We start from the raw sequence: 17,258 nt of genomic DNA, 5'->3' as shown, positions 1-17,258 counted from the left end.
AAGGTTCTTCAGATGGCTCAAAGTCAGGAAACATTCAACAATGTTCCTCATTCAAACTTGAAATTAAGAACCTAGCATCTCAAGACAGCAAAACTGAAGTACCATCTCCTGTTGGTTAACAATCTCATTTCTCTACAGTAAACACCATTTCTTTAAAACAATTAAAGAAATACCCATAGCATATAAAACAAGCAGAGACCGGCAGATTGCCCATATGAATATCCACTGCTATTTAACCAATGTGCCACTTAAAAAGAAAAGGAAGGATGCCCCGGCCACACCAGAGCACACGTGCCACCACTCACCCAAACTAGCAACAGATTCACAATAGCAAGAGACAATTTTTATGAACAGCACCAATACATAGCAGTGGAAAGATGCAAGGGAGTTTACACAGAAACAGTGGCAGCAGTGTTTGCAATGAGCATACTCTAGCACACAGCAAGTCTCTGACAGTCTGCCAGCCTTGGGTTAGCCACGTACTATGTATTTTTCACTGTGTAAAAAGTTCTGGTAATGCCTCATTTAAAACACTGTACAAAATTCCAGTCAATCGTATTGAAGGCAGACAAATCCACAATGGAAGTGGCAGTGAAGGGCTGTCAGAAGGATGAGAGGAATGGAGAGCCAATGCTGTGGGATGAGCACTGCCTGATTAACTTAGTAAAACAAAGGTTAGGAAAAGCCATAGCCACTCTCTATGAATACACTACAGATGTAAACAAAGGCAAAATAAAAGAACTATTTAAGCTTAAATAACTATTTAAGAACTCTCTCTATTAAGCTGTTTAAGAGCATGTAGGAAGAGAGGTACAAATGTGTTTACTTCAGAAGGTTTCTACCATTAGTGAGATTCTAAGACAGCCTGCTAACACAAGCCGAGACAAGGAAGAAGAAATTCAGCTTGCATTAAGTTGGAGTGTGACCAGCCTATGAAAGGGCTTACGCAATAACGCTTCTGCAATAGCAGAATACATGATTTGTTAGTCCAGCCTACCAAAAAAAGACAAGGAAAGGAAGTCATGCTCATTCAAGCACCCAGAACAAGCCATAAAGTGAATTAGCACATGCTACAGGTGGGGAGACTGACAAAGACAGATGACCTGTAGACTGACATCCCTTTACCCCTGCTAACTCCTTCTCCTCCACAAACTCCCTGGCCTCAGCCCCTTTCACACCACCAATCACATCTCTCTCCAATACATAAGCCAATGATTTTCACAGACTTTTGAAATTTTAATCTATCTTTTAAACCTGGCTGTAACTCGAAAAGGTGTCCAAATGCCAGGGGAGAATAGAAGGCACGAAATGTTAACGGATGGCACAGTCACACAATTTGTGATCTACTGTTGCCTTGCAGGTGGGTAAGTTGAATTGCAACTTGCTCAAGACCATACGGAGTACTTGGCAGAGAGAAATACAGCATTCAGCTGTGAAACAATCCAAGTTGTTACTATTAAGATAATCCTTCTAAAAGCAAAGCAGGAAGAAAAAAGCTAAGAAGCTACATAAACAAAATTCTGTCACATTAAACAAGCCAGTGCTATAGTATGGTTCAGCAAGACCACACCCTATAGCAAATGGATGAGAGAAAGTGATAAGGCTGGTACTTTTTAAACAGTTCCAGGCTAGCAAATCTAATGCCTAAAAACTCGCAGTCACAGAATGGACAATTGGTCTTTTGAAGGCAACTATTTGAGTCACTATTTACTACTCTTCACAACTCAAGAAAACAGAGTCAGACAGAAAAACAGATTACTATCAGAAACATCCTAAGTCTGCTAGGTGAGTGGGATCCCGTATGTGAACCATTCCAAAAAACCAATACAACTAAGTTACTCTTTCCTCCAGACCCTTACCAATTTTACTTTAGAGGCCAGGCTCTCCGGTAGTTTTGTTCGTAGCTGATTTGTTTCTTTGAATGTAGTTGGAAATCCACTAAGGAAGGCCAAGTCTTGCATTAGAACTAGACCTGGAACTTCTTTGTCTGTAGTCTAAAACCAAGAAAACAGGGAATAAAGACTTTTTTAAACTTACAGTAATTCACATTTATCTGTCAATCCTTCATCAGGTGCCAGATTTAATAGTGTATATTTTGTCACTTAACCCAAACTTCAAAATTGAAATAAGGGTTATTTTAAAAGCTTTCATTTCTTACTACATGTGAGTTATGGAAAGAGAATAGCACAGAAACACTTTCTAAAAATGTACAAAAAGTTTACCATACACAAAAGCTTATCAACAGATTTTAAAAGTACATACCAAGTAACCCCTCCATACTATCTGTTTGCTGTTGTCTTTTAACATTCCAGAATGGGCAGCTTCAACTAGAATAAATAAAATGCATTGCAAATCAAAAACTGGAAGTCACTTATTTTGTATATACTAGTAACTAAGATACGCTTTTGCAAATTAAAAAGATTTGAATATTTATGGTGTGAAGGGTTGTCTTTATAACTGGTAAATAATTCTTGGTGGTAAAATAAACACCAGTGGTTGGGCTAGTGGGTGGTAGTGATCAGGCACTACATATTAAACAAAATAAGCCCATACCTGCTCTAAGATCCTACATATATATGTTGATCACATGGATAATTTTGTTTTAAGGTATGCAATCCTCTGAGCAAGGGCAGAACTTATTGCACAATATTCAAACTAGACTTCACAGCAATTAAAAGAGGATTTCTAAAACTAATCTTCCTCAGTCCAAACCTCAGTCTTCCGAGGTTATCAGTGCAACACAGATATTCAGATATCAAACCTGTTTTGCAATAGTCTTTTAAAGCACGGAACTCTAATCATCTGTAATCGGTTGTCTGGGACATAAGCAAACAGTATCATTAATGTCATCATTTAGAGTAACAGACTGAGGGCAAGAGTTGCTGAATGACTTGCTAAAGTCAAACAGAAAATTAGTGGCAGAGTCAGTACTGGAGAAAAAAAAAAACCTAATTTGCAGCAGCTTACTAAAAAGCTTCCTCTAGAAAACTGGCTGGAATCTGACAAATCGGTTCTTACCATCCTTAGGGCTATCAAAAACAATTACTGTCACGTTGGTAGAAGGATTTTTTGGTTTTGCTACAAAGAACATATTGGTAGCAGCTTGTAAAGCTGGATGAATGGACAACAGGTCTTTCAGTGTGACGTTGGTAGGCAGTGCAGGATCCAGGACAAGCATTGGCACTTTGATGCAGTGTGTCAGCAAACACTCCAATTGCTTCTCACTACAGCAAAATACCAAAGGTATATTTAATGCTAGTGGAAAACTTAAGACAAAAATCAATGTTACATGCAACAAGAGATGTTTTTGTGAGATCTGATCAATTATTTCTAACATCTGCTGGGGCAGGGGGAAATTACTAAGAGCATGCTTACTTTGCTGCAGAAGGCAAATATCTGACTGTTACAGTTTAGTTCATTCCAATAACTGTTTTTCTAAAAGTTTCCAAGATTTCAAAGTTTGCCCACAGAGGAGACCTTATAAAGATCTCTAAATAGCAGAACAACCAAGCCAAATGAAGAATGGGACAGACCAGGCCCTGCTGCTTCCTGGCAGCAGAGGCATAAGAGGCTTGGACCCTCCACAGACAACTCCTTGCAGTGCCATGTAAACAAATGGCAGGTGAAAGCAACGTTGAAATTTTCATGCTTTTGAATTATAAAACTCCAGGTACACATGCATTAAAAATCCACACTCTGAATAGGAACTATACCTAACCAGTGACAAGGATATGCTTTCTGAACTTCAGAAATTGTCACATTTTAAGAAGCTTATTCATATATGTCACAATAACATTACTTTTATTCAACATATATATTCTCATGCTCTCAACTTTTCTTGAAGTGACATAGAAGGAAAGCATGCACAGGCTACAGAAAACCAAATAACCTCCCCAGCCAGCATCTGCTTTCAGCTAACAATGAGTAGGATATCATTTATTACAGTTTATGCCCAAAACCACAGAAACTCACCTCTTCTTTGTTGGTTCTGTTGCATTCTTTCCCAGGATTTCCCTATTACAAAATTAAAACTACATTAAATAACACTGAGTTGACAGTAAGGAATTTAGTCTAATTTCAGATTGTTAATTGAGTCAGGGACATGTTGTGAAAGCACCGATAACCCAGTTATAAAACTGCCAAGGTCTTGCCATTGGCCTTGCCAAGGCGAGCACAGGCTGACACACATGCCCCTCACTGCTCACCCTCATGCAGCGTAGCTCAAAAATTCTTGGTTGTGCTGACAGCTGTGGCAGCAGGACTCTTCTTGCCAGGATTTTCAGGGGTTATTATTACATTACTTAACGAAACTGATGTTGATGTGAAAAACACTGGTAAGAAACCAGGATGAAGTGACCTGAAACTAGGCTGACTTGATTGTTTTGCCTTACATACATATTCTGATAAGGTCTATCATGCATTTGCCATGTGCACATAGAAGCTAATGAGGATTAATGTAAAGGTAGTGCAGTGCTGATGCTAAATAATAATCATAATAATATCAGAAGGGCACCCTTCTACACACACCAACAGAAAGAGAACCACCATCCATCGAGCTACTGTCTCTCACTGAAGAATAATGCACCTGGACCATGACTAGCTCAATTCAGGTGTATCGACAAGAAAGTTACAACTTACTAAGTTTTGATATGCAATACAAAAATATACACTCATTAGCAGAGGTTTATAGCATCCTTGCCTTTGTCTTATGCAGTTATCTTGATCCCATGAAACAGCTCTTCCTGTAACAGTGCTAACTGATTTCAAAAGTACATGAAAAAAGTTATCTACAAGGGAGAGAACCAGGTGCCCCTGTAGATAATGAACGTGGAATGGACATGAGTCTTACTCATAAGCTTGATATAAACTTTCCAAATCAGCATTATGGAAAAAAACTGTATGTTTTTCCCTTTGTAAAATGGGAATCACAGCACGAGTGATGGCAAAGCTAAAACCACTCACATTTGCTATATGAACTGCTAGAAAAAGATTAGTATAAATTTGAAAAGCTTTTCAGAGCAGAGATCACATCTATGTTTAAGATGTTTAAACTTAATGGATTTAAAGTTCTACTAATACTTTCATTGTTTAGGTAGCAAAACAAAGACTCAGAATTTCACTTGTGATCGCATTGTCAGTGGTACCTAAATTGCAAGTCATAACATGCCAAAAATGAGATCAATCCACTCACTTGTGGATTTCATATTATTCTGAATTAAACTATTACGACCCTTAAAATACAGACTTGTTCTTCCATTTAGCGTATTTTCTGGCCAAAAGAGACCACGTGACCACAGAGTTGCTTATTAAGAACTAAATCAATGGTTACAAGACACAGTCCAAGCTATTTGTGTGGCACAAATCCAGCAGCCTGTGTTTGAAGGCTTAGATCAGTAATTTTGCAGAACAGTATAGCACAATCTATAACACCAAATGAAGCAATACATGTCTTTCCCTCCTAAATTAGAAGGCTGACTCATACCTTTCTAACATGGTTTTTTTTCTAACATTATTTTCCTCTCTCTCAGTTTCAGTGTTTGGGAGACTACAAATCTAACTTTAAAAAGGAGCCTTTAAGAAACATATGCTTAAGATTTTATTAAGCCTATTATAAGAAGAAATATGGGGGGAGGGGTGAGGAGGAAAAAGGGGATGAAGAGAGGTTACACATTTGAGATATAGTTTTATTATTATTATTTACAAACTGAGTTCTAGAAATCAAGACAAAATGACATACACAAAGCACAGTTTTCTGCATGGCATTTTACAAATTCAAGACAGAACAGCCTTAATTACTTTAAATTATTATGCTTTGTATCTTAAGCAGTCTTCTGATTAGACAGTACTTCATAGCTAAATGTAGAACTGAAACAAGGTTTTGAGAATAATCAAAGGAAGAAGTGAGAAAATGCGCTTTGAATTTTCATGTTGAGTAACATGGGAGAAAAACAAAGAGGGCTAGTACTGCATTAGATTGTTGCTGTTGGTTAAAGGGAAAAAATACATAAGATTATTACCTCATTATTTTCTGTTCTTCCTCCATCTGTTCTCTGACCTGTTGCAATTCTTTGATCAGTTCAACATCTGTGCCGTTCACCCAGGTGTATACCACATCAATCGGCATGGGTAAACAAAGCCTACATAATTCAAATGAAAGCTACATGAGCTGTTTAATATTACAAGTGCTTGTGGCATCCTACAATAGCAATTTCTGTCTAACAACAGAAATACTTGGTGTCTGGGCTGCAAACAAGACAAAGCAAAAAGCTTCTCTTTAGCTCTCTATATATCATCTCTTAATTATACACAAGCCTTTGACAAAACAGCACAGACATAAAACCAAAAACGATGTACAGTGGCTGTAACAGCTCAGTAACTAAATGAAATCTGAACTTCATGCTTTAAATTTCTCAGACATTAACCTATAACCCAACTCCTTCGAATCCATAAAATATTTCACAAATCAGTACCAGCATCCAGGCACATCCTTAATTCACCAGCTACATTAGACAGGACAGAAAAAAGTATAAAGACTTAAATCATACTTACTGTTATTTAATTGCACAGAACCAATAAGATCTCAGCAGGACTAGGTCTCTATCCTAGGAATGCCTCTTAGATATTAATAACAGGGCATTTCATAAACCAACAACCTAAGTAGGGTACATGAATTCAGACTCTGGACACAGCAGTCAAATTCATTCTTGACAATTTAATATCCTGGAGCTGTTTCTGGACAGTTACAGATTTCCTAGCATCCCTAAGGCAGAAGAAAAGAAAGGGGTTTGGGTACCTTTTTTCTATTTGTTTATGATAATCTCCTCCCCAAGGCCCACAGCTTTGTTTCAGCAGGTAATCCAGGCTGCTGCCATAGGTGAACCTCTCAGTCTCAGACAGCAGGAGGATGCCCCAACTATTATTTTCCAAAGTTCCAGTGTCAAGCTATTCAATACGTTCCTCAACTGTAGATGGCTTAGCAAACATTGAGCACTTCTCTAATGCCAAGATCCATAGGGTCACACAATGAGGTTTCCAAGGAAAGGTGTTCCCTCCCCACCCACTGCATCCTTCAAAAAGCATTCAAAAAGAGACAGAGCTTATAGGCAAGTATCTCCTCCACCTTCCCTTGCACAGTATGACATGCAGACAGCTTCCACCCAGCTTAATTTTCTACTGGCTGAGATTCAATAACTGAAGCACAAAATTTGGTAAAAGGGCAGCCAGTAGCTGGTCACAGCACAATAGACAGGAACATTTTGTACTCAATTCATCACTGCTCCTAACTGAGCTACAACACTTAGAGGATAACAGTGGGTCAGTTGGAACATCTAAGCAGCAGCGCTGCCTTCCCCAGCAGTACCACCCAGAAAGTCTCTCTCACCTCTGACGTACAACACTCTGCAGGAGGCTACCCTCTCAACTGGCAAAAAAAGTCAATTTACTGAATAAAACTACCCTTCTAATCAGTTATTTCATCTCTTTCTCAGGAGATGACACTAGCTTCTGGTTCATTAACAGATATAACTCAAGGCATGTTTTGAACTAAAAAGTCCTCCACAGGAGTAGAAATTCAATGGCAGGAGCTCTTCCAGCTTTTCTACATTTGTTGTGATCAGTTAAATTATTGGATTGACAGTCCCTTTAATGCTACAGCTAGGACAAGAGTGTTTTAGATGGAAGCACCTGACTCAAGACAGGTGATTTCAAAAATGCCCAACCCTTAGTCTTCTGGGCAAAGTGCAGAGACTATTTACCCAGGCTTCACTGAAGACCATAAAATGTAAAAAAAAAAAAAAAAAAAAAAAAAAGAGAAAAGCCTCAATTCCAACTCTTTCTAGGGTATGAGGCAATTTTGACTTCTGTGAAACCTCTCCCCAGTTTATAATTTGCTAAAAGCGTGTTTCTATGCAATAGCACATATAACTATGTAATTTGCGACACAATTTTTAGCATTGAAATGAGGTCACATACAGCCAAATGCTAATAAACTCCACAGAGGAAAGGCATTTGTGGTCAGATGCAGGTAGGTCAACTCTGAATTAAGCCTGGCATGGCAAGCTCATTCTTCATTACCAGTGGCAACAGAGACTAGTAAAAAAGGCTATTAAAGCAAGTGAACTGTTTGCAGATCCACTAGTCTAATTGCTTAAAATTTATCCAAATACTCAGATAAATTTTCTTAATGCATTTTTACAGCATACATTGTTCGAGAAAGTACTGGTTATCAAACATAATAATAAAAACCAGGTATCATACACAAATTAATTTGTTGCTCCCAACTAGAAATAGTAACACTGTTAAGATTTCACCTTTTTGGTCTTTGCCAAAGCTTTCTGGTTGGTTTCATGGCTTCTTAAAAAGTACTGAGAGTTTATATTTTGAAAAGCATGTAGCAGCATTTTGCTTTAAAATTAAAAAGGAACAGGAGAGCCACTTCCACACTATTCTTTTCAAACACTGTTTTTAACATGCAGAGTCTTTTGCAAATTGTTCAAGGTCAGAAAAGATCAAAAACTTTCTCCTTCAAATTCTGTAGCTGCGTTTCTCCTTCATGTGGATTTATGCATTTGGTCTTCATCACAAATACCAGTCTGGCAAACAGATTAAGCCCAAGATAAGCTGCCTAAATGGGAATTATGTAACACCTTTCTACAGAAAATCATCACCTTTCCTATTTGCTACTGATTTTAATATCAGCAAACATGGACTTTGGAAACTTTTGAAACGTCCTGGGAGACTCCCAGACAATTAATGAGGCTTGTTTTGGATACTCCTTTACTTTTTCCTCTTTCAAAAACATACCCATTTTTTACTTGCAAACCTAAAAACATCAATAGGATCCTGCTTGAAGACAAAGCCAGAGCCACCAGCTCTCCCAGATAGGACAGACAGCACCTGGCACGTGCTGCCTCTTCTATGCACCTGCATTTCCGTACCTGTGACGTTTGTTTGCATGGCTGTGAGCATGGCTCTGCTAAGATTGCTGCTAGAAGACAAAGCCTCATTGTCTCAGCATCCACAGTTGGAGTACAGCAGCCTCTGGATCTCTCCCAAGCTACCATACAGTGATCTCAAACCTTGCTGAGACTCTTTATGAACAAGCGTAAGTCTATTACACCCTTAAGCTTCCCACTGTAAACCTCCCAGCCCTCCTGCCTGTTACATCTCTGTAATTGCCCACCAATGGCAACTCAACTGTTCCATTGCTATTCCCGCTCCAGTACCTCTTGGCTCCCTAATTTGTGCATCTTTTCCTCTCTCCAGCCTCACTCTGCTCAACTATTAATGGCTCCCACTTGCTGTACCACACTGAAATCAGTTTGTACATTTTAAAAGCTGATGATTGTTCCTTCACATTTTGTTTCCATACATATTTTCAGGTTTTAAGTATGATTTGGCCATGTCCTGGAATAGCAAAATTACACTTCAGCATTTGCCAAAATGCAGAATTTGCTGGTGGAGAGAAATAAAATAGAGTTCTTGTCCAAGACTCTCATGCATGCAACTCCATTATTTAGTTTCCTTCTCTCCCTTTTATTTTCATACCAAAACTAAGTCTTCAAAAATGGGTTTAGATGAGGTGGCTTGGTAAAAAGCCCTGGAATTTCTACTCCACTGTCTCAAGCTGCATAAGAGCCTGGGCAATGTAAGTAGGAAGTTTAGCAGCTGATGTGACTACCTGGAAAGTGCAACAGCTGAGATGCCAAAGGACATGCAACAGGAGGGAAAAGCACACCAAAGCAATTGCTAAACTTCAAGGCAAAACACGAAGTCTTCCTTGGTCTGGCGGGGAACAGCGTTCAACAGGTGTAACTAATGGTGCTAGCAACATCACTGGTTTTATGTTACTCAGGAAGAAAAGCTTTTTGAGTTTATAATCATAAGGAGCTTGCCCACATGCACAAATTTGTCTACAATTTACACTGCAATTTTCTTTATAAAAGTTTATAACACAACTGTTTGACAAGGACAGAGATGTTTTCCTGCAAAGCTCCTAGAAGATAACACTACTTTCAGTTGAAGGTCCATTAATATTTCTTAAAGGCCATGCAGCTTTTACTTTCCACTAAGCAGTGGTTCTGCTTAATTTCCAAACCAACAAGGTCATGTTCTCCAATTCTGAATATTTTTCTCTAACACTAAAATAAGAACTGATTAAAATCAATGGATAAGCTAGGATCAAAACAGGAAGTTCACAATCCTCAGTTTATGTAAAAACCATGTGACACCCTACATGTTGCATTGATATCAGCCTTAAAAACTCCATCAAACCACCACTGATACAGTGCATCGTGCAAGAACGAATCCTTTACTGCATTCGTGAAGTTTGATAATAAAAACAAATTGAACCCCTGACAAGGGACTTCTAAAAGTTAACGGATGCCTGAAAGTATGTCTCCGCAAAGACTTTTTGTTGGTATGAATTTTTACGGGAAGTTCGTATCTGCACACAAATATCACAACAAACCTCCCTGTCAGGCCTGACATAAGAGTATTAAAGGCATATGGGTGAACTGGAATAACTTAAGCACCCATCATGAAAACCTTAAGCTTTTGCTCAGGCAGCCAATAGTTCCTCCCCAGGCACTGGATTTTTTGCTCACAATTCAGAGAAATCAACACTAGCTAAGGAGTGCTTTACACAACCAAAATGAAGAAAAAGCAATGCAGAAATGGGAACTAACTATAGCTACATCACAACAGTAAGATTTGCCATTTTGTTTTGGACAAACTCAACCATTTTATAAAAGCACTGTACTTAATTATCACAAAGTCAGGCATTTGAGTACTGACAGGAACAAACTACCGTGCTTTCACTTCAGCACTGCAGAAACATGTAAACATTAAGTTAATAATCCATATGAGCTGTATCACTCTGCTTTCATCTGTCATCATTTGGAAAATGGATGAGGGGAGTAAGAGATGAGACTGTAAAAGTGCATAGGATTCACTGACACCATGCAATGTACTTTTAGAGTTACCTCGCACCAGCTAAAGCATGACAAACTGATCTGATCATTTCTACTGTCCCGTGATTCAACAAACCTCAAGGCAGATTAAGCATCTGCTTTCAGGGTTTGGTTTTTTTTTTTCCAGTCGAGTGTATCAACACTTAAGAGTCAGATGATATCTCCTTAGTAGCTTCTTCCACCTACCAATTCACAGTCCACTGACTTCCTGAGCAACAGACCCCACGACTATTCAGGCACAAATGATGAAATCACAAGAAGTCATGTAGCAGTTAATACAACTGAAACAAATGACCCATACGAACTGGTTTCCAGCTTGCTGTGGGTGACTTCTCCCATGTACTCAGCTTTAAAAAGCTGCTTCTTACGAGCTTTGTGACTCCTCTACTAAATAATGTTCCTCATGAGATGTCACAGAAAATGTAAGGTAAATGACAAATAACTTTTCAAAACACTGAAAGTTGGAATTTTAAGTGCACAGGAACAGTACTTATATTTTCTTATCTTAATATGGAAAATATGTCATCCCTTTGTTGTTAACATTATCACCATTTTGATGTTTCATTAAATACTGGATTAATTAAATGCATTTAAAATGTAAACTCTGTTATATGACTAGAACTTCCAAATGCCAAACATCTTCCAAGCTGGGATATTAAGCACTAACTCACCATTTTAAAGCCACTAAGTTAAAAATTTGCTGTAGATTTAGAGCCCATTCAATAAGGTCCTACTCAATAGTATGTTACTTCATCTAGAATATTTGATTTAAATATTTGAAAATTCATTGAACAGTAAAATGTGCAATACTGTCAACTTCAAGTAAAGCTCACCGATTCTGAAATGATTTGCCTGCAACGTTGTCTCTGTATGAATCAAACATAACATGATACTGGTCTCTACTCCACTCCAAGACAACCTGCAAAGAAAAAAACAACTTGATGTCACCATCTTCTAAAATTAGACACGTTTCTCCTTTTGAAATGCTCAACCACAATCAATTTGATTCAAATTGATCTATGCATTAACGCACAACTCACCAGAACTAATCCAAACTAAGTTATTACTCTGAGCCAGCAATCAGACCCAGAACTTAGAGCACACTTGATTTAAACAAACTTTGTTTTTTCTCTGCAAGAAAGGATTTCATGTTTTACAGACACACTTTTTAAGCTACTATTCATTTAGGTTACCTCTCCCCCTTGTCTCTTAGCCTTTAAAAATTCTGCAATGTTTTCTCAACAAATATACTTCAATGCAAGCAGGACACTCCCACCCCCCAATATTTTCCTTGTCTTCCTTTCTATTCTCATACAGGACACATTGACATTCACACCTCTGAAATCTGAGCTTTGGAAACCCACAGCCAGGCCAGGGCGTATCAAGTTATGCAAATTAACCTGGCCACGAACTTAAAACACAATAGCTCTTTCACAATACAGCTGATGTCTTAACATTGCAGCCAGACTAACCCAACAGCAAAGTATTTCTGCGGGCTGCAGCCTCTCTTCCATCCCCCTGCATTTCTGCCACCCTCCTTTAGCTTGACACGAGTCCACCCAACATGCAGGGAGCCAAGTCACAGAGCTAAACCAACAGAAAGATGAACCTTCAAAAATCAGAGCCCTTTATCTTCCTCTACTCAGTTGTTGGCGCAGACGAGAAATGGTGGGAACACACAGCTGAAGACAGGGCTGTCTTCCCCGCCTTCATCCAGCCATCAAGGTCGCTTAGCTAAAACGCCAAGCTGCACCCAACTTAAATGCTCTTTGCTAGCCGCCCCCATTCACCAGCATATTTATATATTAGCTATATGGGAAACCAATAGCAAGCTGATTCCTACTTTGGAAAGCTGCAAGTTTACATTCCATTTCTATACTTAAATGTAAATATATACACACACACTAAACAAAGGCACATAGTTACATTTCCATTACTAACAAAGTATCTGATATCATGGTTCTAAACAGAAAAAAGAAAAACAACCCAGACTTTTCAATGCTAAAAAGGCTTAATATGCTTTGATATAGCAAAAACCATAAGTAATTCGAGATAAAAATAATGCAAAACATTTAGGTTCTACTCTGAGGTAAACTTGCTATGATATCTTTCACAGTGAAAGTCCAACCTTAAAAACTACAGTGGCGTCTCGTGCTGCTTTAGAGATGAAGGGGTAGGGGCTTGTTTTACCTGGATAAGTACGTATTTAGATGTACGGGAGAGGAAAAAAAAAATACCAGGAAAGGATAGTACACATTCTACACCACTCTTCTTAGATTTGAATTTTACTATTGCTTATTTCTTGTATTACAGGAACTATGAAATATATCATTTCTCTAAGACAGCACTCAAAACCATAACATAAAGGCTACCTCCCTCCCCTTTAAGAAGATCACATCTCTGTACCCTCATGCCCAGTAAAGCAAATTAAAGCCTTCTAGAGAGCAGGAAGGCCCCATCATGTGGCTGGGTGACAAGCGCGCACACACAATTCCTGCAAAAGCTGCAAACGGTCTTTTTGTAACCAAGATCACATCTGTGCAAGTTCATTCCCCTTACACAAAGGACACGATTTCCCAGGTGAGCATAAAATCTCCTCCCTTAAATACCAAAGTCAGGAAGTGTCTTAAAAACACACTATTATACTTTTTCATGCACAAGTCATTACGTCCTTCTGCCAAATACACTAGTTTAATACAGCACACACTGAAAGATATCCACACAGAAACATCTGCTACTACTGATAATGAAGAATTGACACACACTGATCTGCTTCTAGAAGAAATACAGAAGTATTTGAGTAAGAATGTAATTTATTATATGAATAATACGTCTCTCCAGAAGAAAAACATTAATCATTGAAGCGTTTGCTGTTTGCCTTGGTGCAGCTATAACCAAAAAGACCCAGGACAGCTCTCATTAGAAACACATTTAGGAAAAAAGTTAACTGTTTCCTACTGTCGAATTATTTGTGTTGCAAAAATGCCTGGAGGCCGCTTTGCTTCAACTTTACATATTGATACTATAAAACCACCAAGGAAACAACATTAAAAAAAAAAAAGGGGGAGAGACACCCTCTGTTAGGAGATACTGTATCAGAAAGGTGATAACAGTGGCTCTGGCATATTCCAGTTATAAAACATTTTACAAAGCTGAGCCACCTACAGAAGGAGGGCCAAGAATAGCTTACAACCAAACTGTCCTAAAACTCAAAGCTCATCTTGCGACTAGGTTACAGCGTTGCCTTACACCTGGCTACCCTATATGTTTTTGCAGAAATGCTCCTGAATCATGCTTCACACACTGTTATTTCATTGAGCTCAAGTTTTTTTCTTGAAATCAAGCTCATTTTCACCTTGAGGCTGTGAGGACATCATTACCAATCTCAAATTATTTGCCCTAGCCATCCATTTTTATGCCAGCATTAATATTGATATTAGCATGAATCTAAGCAAGCAGATCTAATTTTGCCTACTAGGACAAAAAAGCTGCCTCTGGGGCTGGCGAAAAGCAGAACTACAAATGCTGCTCAGACACCAGGGTCTGATAAGTGTTGCCTCATGCTGCTTTTTATTGCTTGACAGTTCCCCACAGATTGTTAAAAATGGTTGACCTGATAATTAATAGAAAGGTTTCTGGTTTCATTTTCAAAACAGTCTTCTTTATTAGTTGCTACCTTGCAGACTCTGTACTGAGGAAGAGAAGTGTTTTCCATTCCCACTATAGTTGTCAGAAAAGGTCTAATAGTGTTCTCACAAGCCTAGTCTCTCCTAAATCCTTAAACTACCGCCATTTACCAAAACACACCACTTCAAATCAAAAAAGTAAAGAGTAAAATGCATACAAACATCTCTTACCATGCTCATTTACCATCACTGTAAAAAAAAAGGTTTTTCTGTATTTCTGTATGGTCATTCTGTAAAGGGTGGCGTTTTTGTTGGTGTTTTGTTTGGGGTTTTTTAAACATTTCTGGTCACTTTTCTTTTTTCTTAACGTATAATTTTGAAAGTTTACTCCTACATGAATCTGCCAGTTCTTTGCTCACTCTCTAAATAGTATCTACGCTTTCCAAATAGCTCTAAAAGGCATGGACACTTAGTAGCAAACTAAGATTTGGTAGGAAAATAATGCTGCGCAGTGATTTTGACTGATTCTCAGGGAAATCAGCCGTAACCTGGACAACTACTGAAGTGTTTTAAAAAACCTTCAAAGTTCTAAGGAATCCTAAAGTTGTGTTTAAGATCTCATCCCGGAGAAAGGCAAAAGCATACTCAAAGTTTCACAGCACCAAGAGGTATACACCAATCCAAATTGACAATCATGTACGAGCAGGTGGCTAAAAGTACTACACAATGAATTAATTCACTGATGGCTATCAAGTGTTTCAGGAACTTGTGAACACTGCAAGACAGCAGGGATGAAGTACTTCATGCAAAGAAGATGTACAGCTACACAAAATAAAGTTCTGATTGTGCTACACTCAAGAGATTCAGGTAATACTCTTTACGGCCCTTCATTTTTTCTGTATCTCAAAGTGCCCATCAAAATACAACAGGCAAGGAAAAAAAAGGAAAAAAGAAAAAGAAAAACAAGAACTTGTCTTGAGAAATTTAGGAATCAGGAAATACCAGCCTGTTTGCATTTAACACTGCCATCCTTTTACACTGACAAAAATACTTTCTTTAATTCCCTGGATACTTACTATATTCTCAAATGCTATACTGAAGCAGGATTGTCTTCTTCCCCTCCAGATTCTTTCACTGATGACTTCCAAAACAGATAGGGTAATATGAAATGAAACTTTAAAATATACTATGCACCCGTATAAAATCGTATCCAGAAAAAGTAGGAGTTATATTGCATCATTTACAAAGTAACAGGAAAACTGAGTAATAAGCAGCGAGCAATGTAATGCAGACTCTGCTGAGCTGCAGGCAGGTTGGAGAGGCGACATTTAACTCCTTAAACTCTGGAAGGGAGAAAGATTCCCAGTAACTCCCGGTTACCATTTGAAGGTTACACTCAGCACAGGCTTCAGAAGAGTCTAATAATAATAATAATAATAATAATAATAATAAAAACAATACAGCAGTAATAAATCACCTGATAAGGGAAGTGGAAAGAATTGCACAAGACAAGAAAACACGAGCTCCTGGAGCATGCAGATTTTTCTCAGCTCTCCTCTGCCAGGGCCCGCCAAGACTGTTAGAAACCACCTACCACCCCCCGGGGGGCACTTCACCCTTGCGTCACACCTGACGTTTGCAGGAGAGCGGCGTTACTGCCCACAGGCGCACCGTACGCGCCAGCCGCACCGACAAGTGCGAAGAAGGCGGCCTGACAGAGGGAGCTGCCGCACAGCTGCTTTCCAGGATGCGAGAGAGACAGCCCCTATAGCTACCGCAGGCCTATAGCCAGGACCACTCATCACGCCGAAAATACGGCGCGCGGGGGTGCTTCGTGTGGTTTCTCCACCGCGACCCCAGAACAGAAAGGGAGCTCCACCACCGTAAAGCACGTCTTCTCCCTTATGTCTTAAAAAAAGAATATATATATATATATATATACATAAAATCAGCATGCACGTCCAAGCTGCTTGCTGAAGGAACTCGCTGCTCACAGGACATGACAACTACCCGGCTCCCGACAGGGAAAAAAGCCCCGAACCGAAACGCACCCGCGCCCTCCGTGCCGTGCAGCCGCGGGACTGCGCCGGGCGCCGCCTGCGCGGGCGCCTCTCCCCGCCGGCACCGCTCGGCACGGCACGGCTCGGCTCGGCTCCGCACGGCACGGCCGGGGCTGCTCGGAGGAAGGGAGGGGAAAGGGGGCAGCCACGCCACGCCGGCGGGGCGCCGTACTGACCTCCCCGAACTGCAGGGCGGAGACGATCATGAGGACGAGGCCCCCGAGGCAGAGGCAGGGCCCATACCTGTGCGACAGGCAGGTATAGGTCTGGCGCTGCAGGAGCTTTAGCAGCATGGCCGGCCGGCGGCCGCCGCTACCGCCGCCTCGCCCGGCGCGGCCCGGCCCGGCCCGGCCCGCCTCACCGCGCTGCCCTGCGCCGGGGCGGGCGGGCGGGTCCCGCCGCCCTCTGCGCCCGCCCCGCTTCCGGCAGCGCCGCGGCGCCACCTGGCGGCAGCGGGCGGCGGCCTCGGCGCGGGCGGCGGGGGCGGGGCGGCGGTGGATGCCCCGCCCCCGCGCCGCAGTGGGGCTGGCTCCGCTCAGCTTCCCCGCCCTCACGGCTCTGGCGGCGGCGGCAGGTGCCGGCCTCTGCCGCCCCCCGCTCCT

The 17,258-nt window shown here is 40.4% G+C and overlaps 1 protein-coding gene across 4 annotated transcripts in view; it reads right to left on the bottom strand.

Annotated features, from left to right (window-relative positions):
• Positions 1-17,043, bottom strand: part of GNPTAB (N-acetylglucosamine-1-phosphate transferase subunits alpha and beta) — a 48,700-nt gene extending 31,657 nt beyond the window's left edge. For 3 of the 4 annotated variants that reach the window (XM_072871612.1, XM_072871603.1, XM_072871621.1), the window contains exons 1-7: positions 16,833-17,043; positions 11,804-11,889; positions 6,018-6,137; positions 3,973-4,014; positions 3,019-3,224; positions 2,263-2,327; positions 1,860-1,994 (exon numbers count right to left, since the gene is read on the bottom strand). In XM_072871612.1, coding sequence (XP_072727713.1) covers positions 1,860-1,994; positions 2,263-2,327; positions 3,019-3,224; positions 3,973-4,014; positions 6,018-6,137; positions 11,804-11,889; positions 16,833-16,949 — 771 coding nt within the window. In that variant the 5' untranslated portion in view covers positions 16,950-17,043. The remainder of the gene's footprint in view (positions 1-1,859; positions 1,995-2,262; positions 2,328-3,018; positions 3,225-3,972; positions 4,015-6,017; positions 6,138-11,803; positions 11,890-16,832) is intronic. The other variant, XM_072871627.1, reaches the window with a different exon arrangement.
• Between the last annotated feature and the right edge of the window lie 215 nt (positions 17,044-17,258).

The sequence above is a fragment of the Ciconia boyciana genome, chromosome 1 (genome assembly GCF_034638445.1).
Source record: "Ciconia boyciana chromosome 1, ASM3463844v1, whole genome shotgun sequence".
Lineage (NCBI taxonomy): Eukaryota > Metazoa > Chordata > Aves > Ciconiiformes > Ciconiidae > Ciconia > Ciconia boyciana.
Note: the sequence above shows the minus strand (reverse complement) of the source record. Positions and strands in the feature narration are given on the sequence as shown.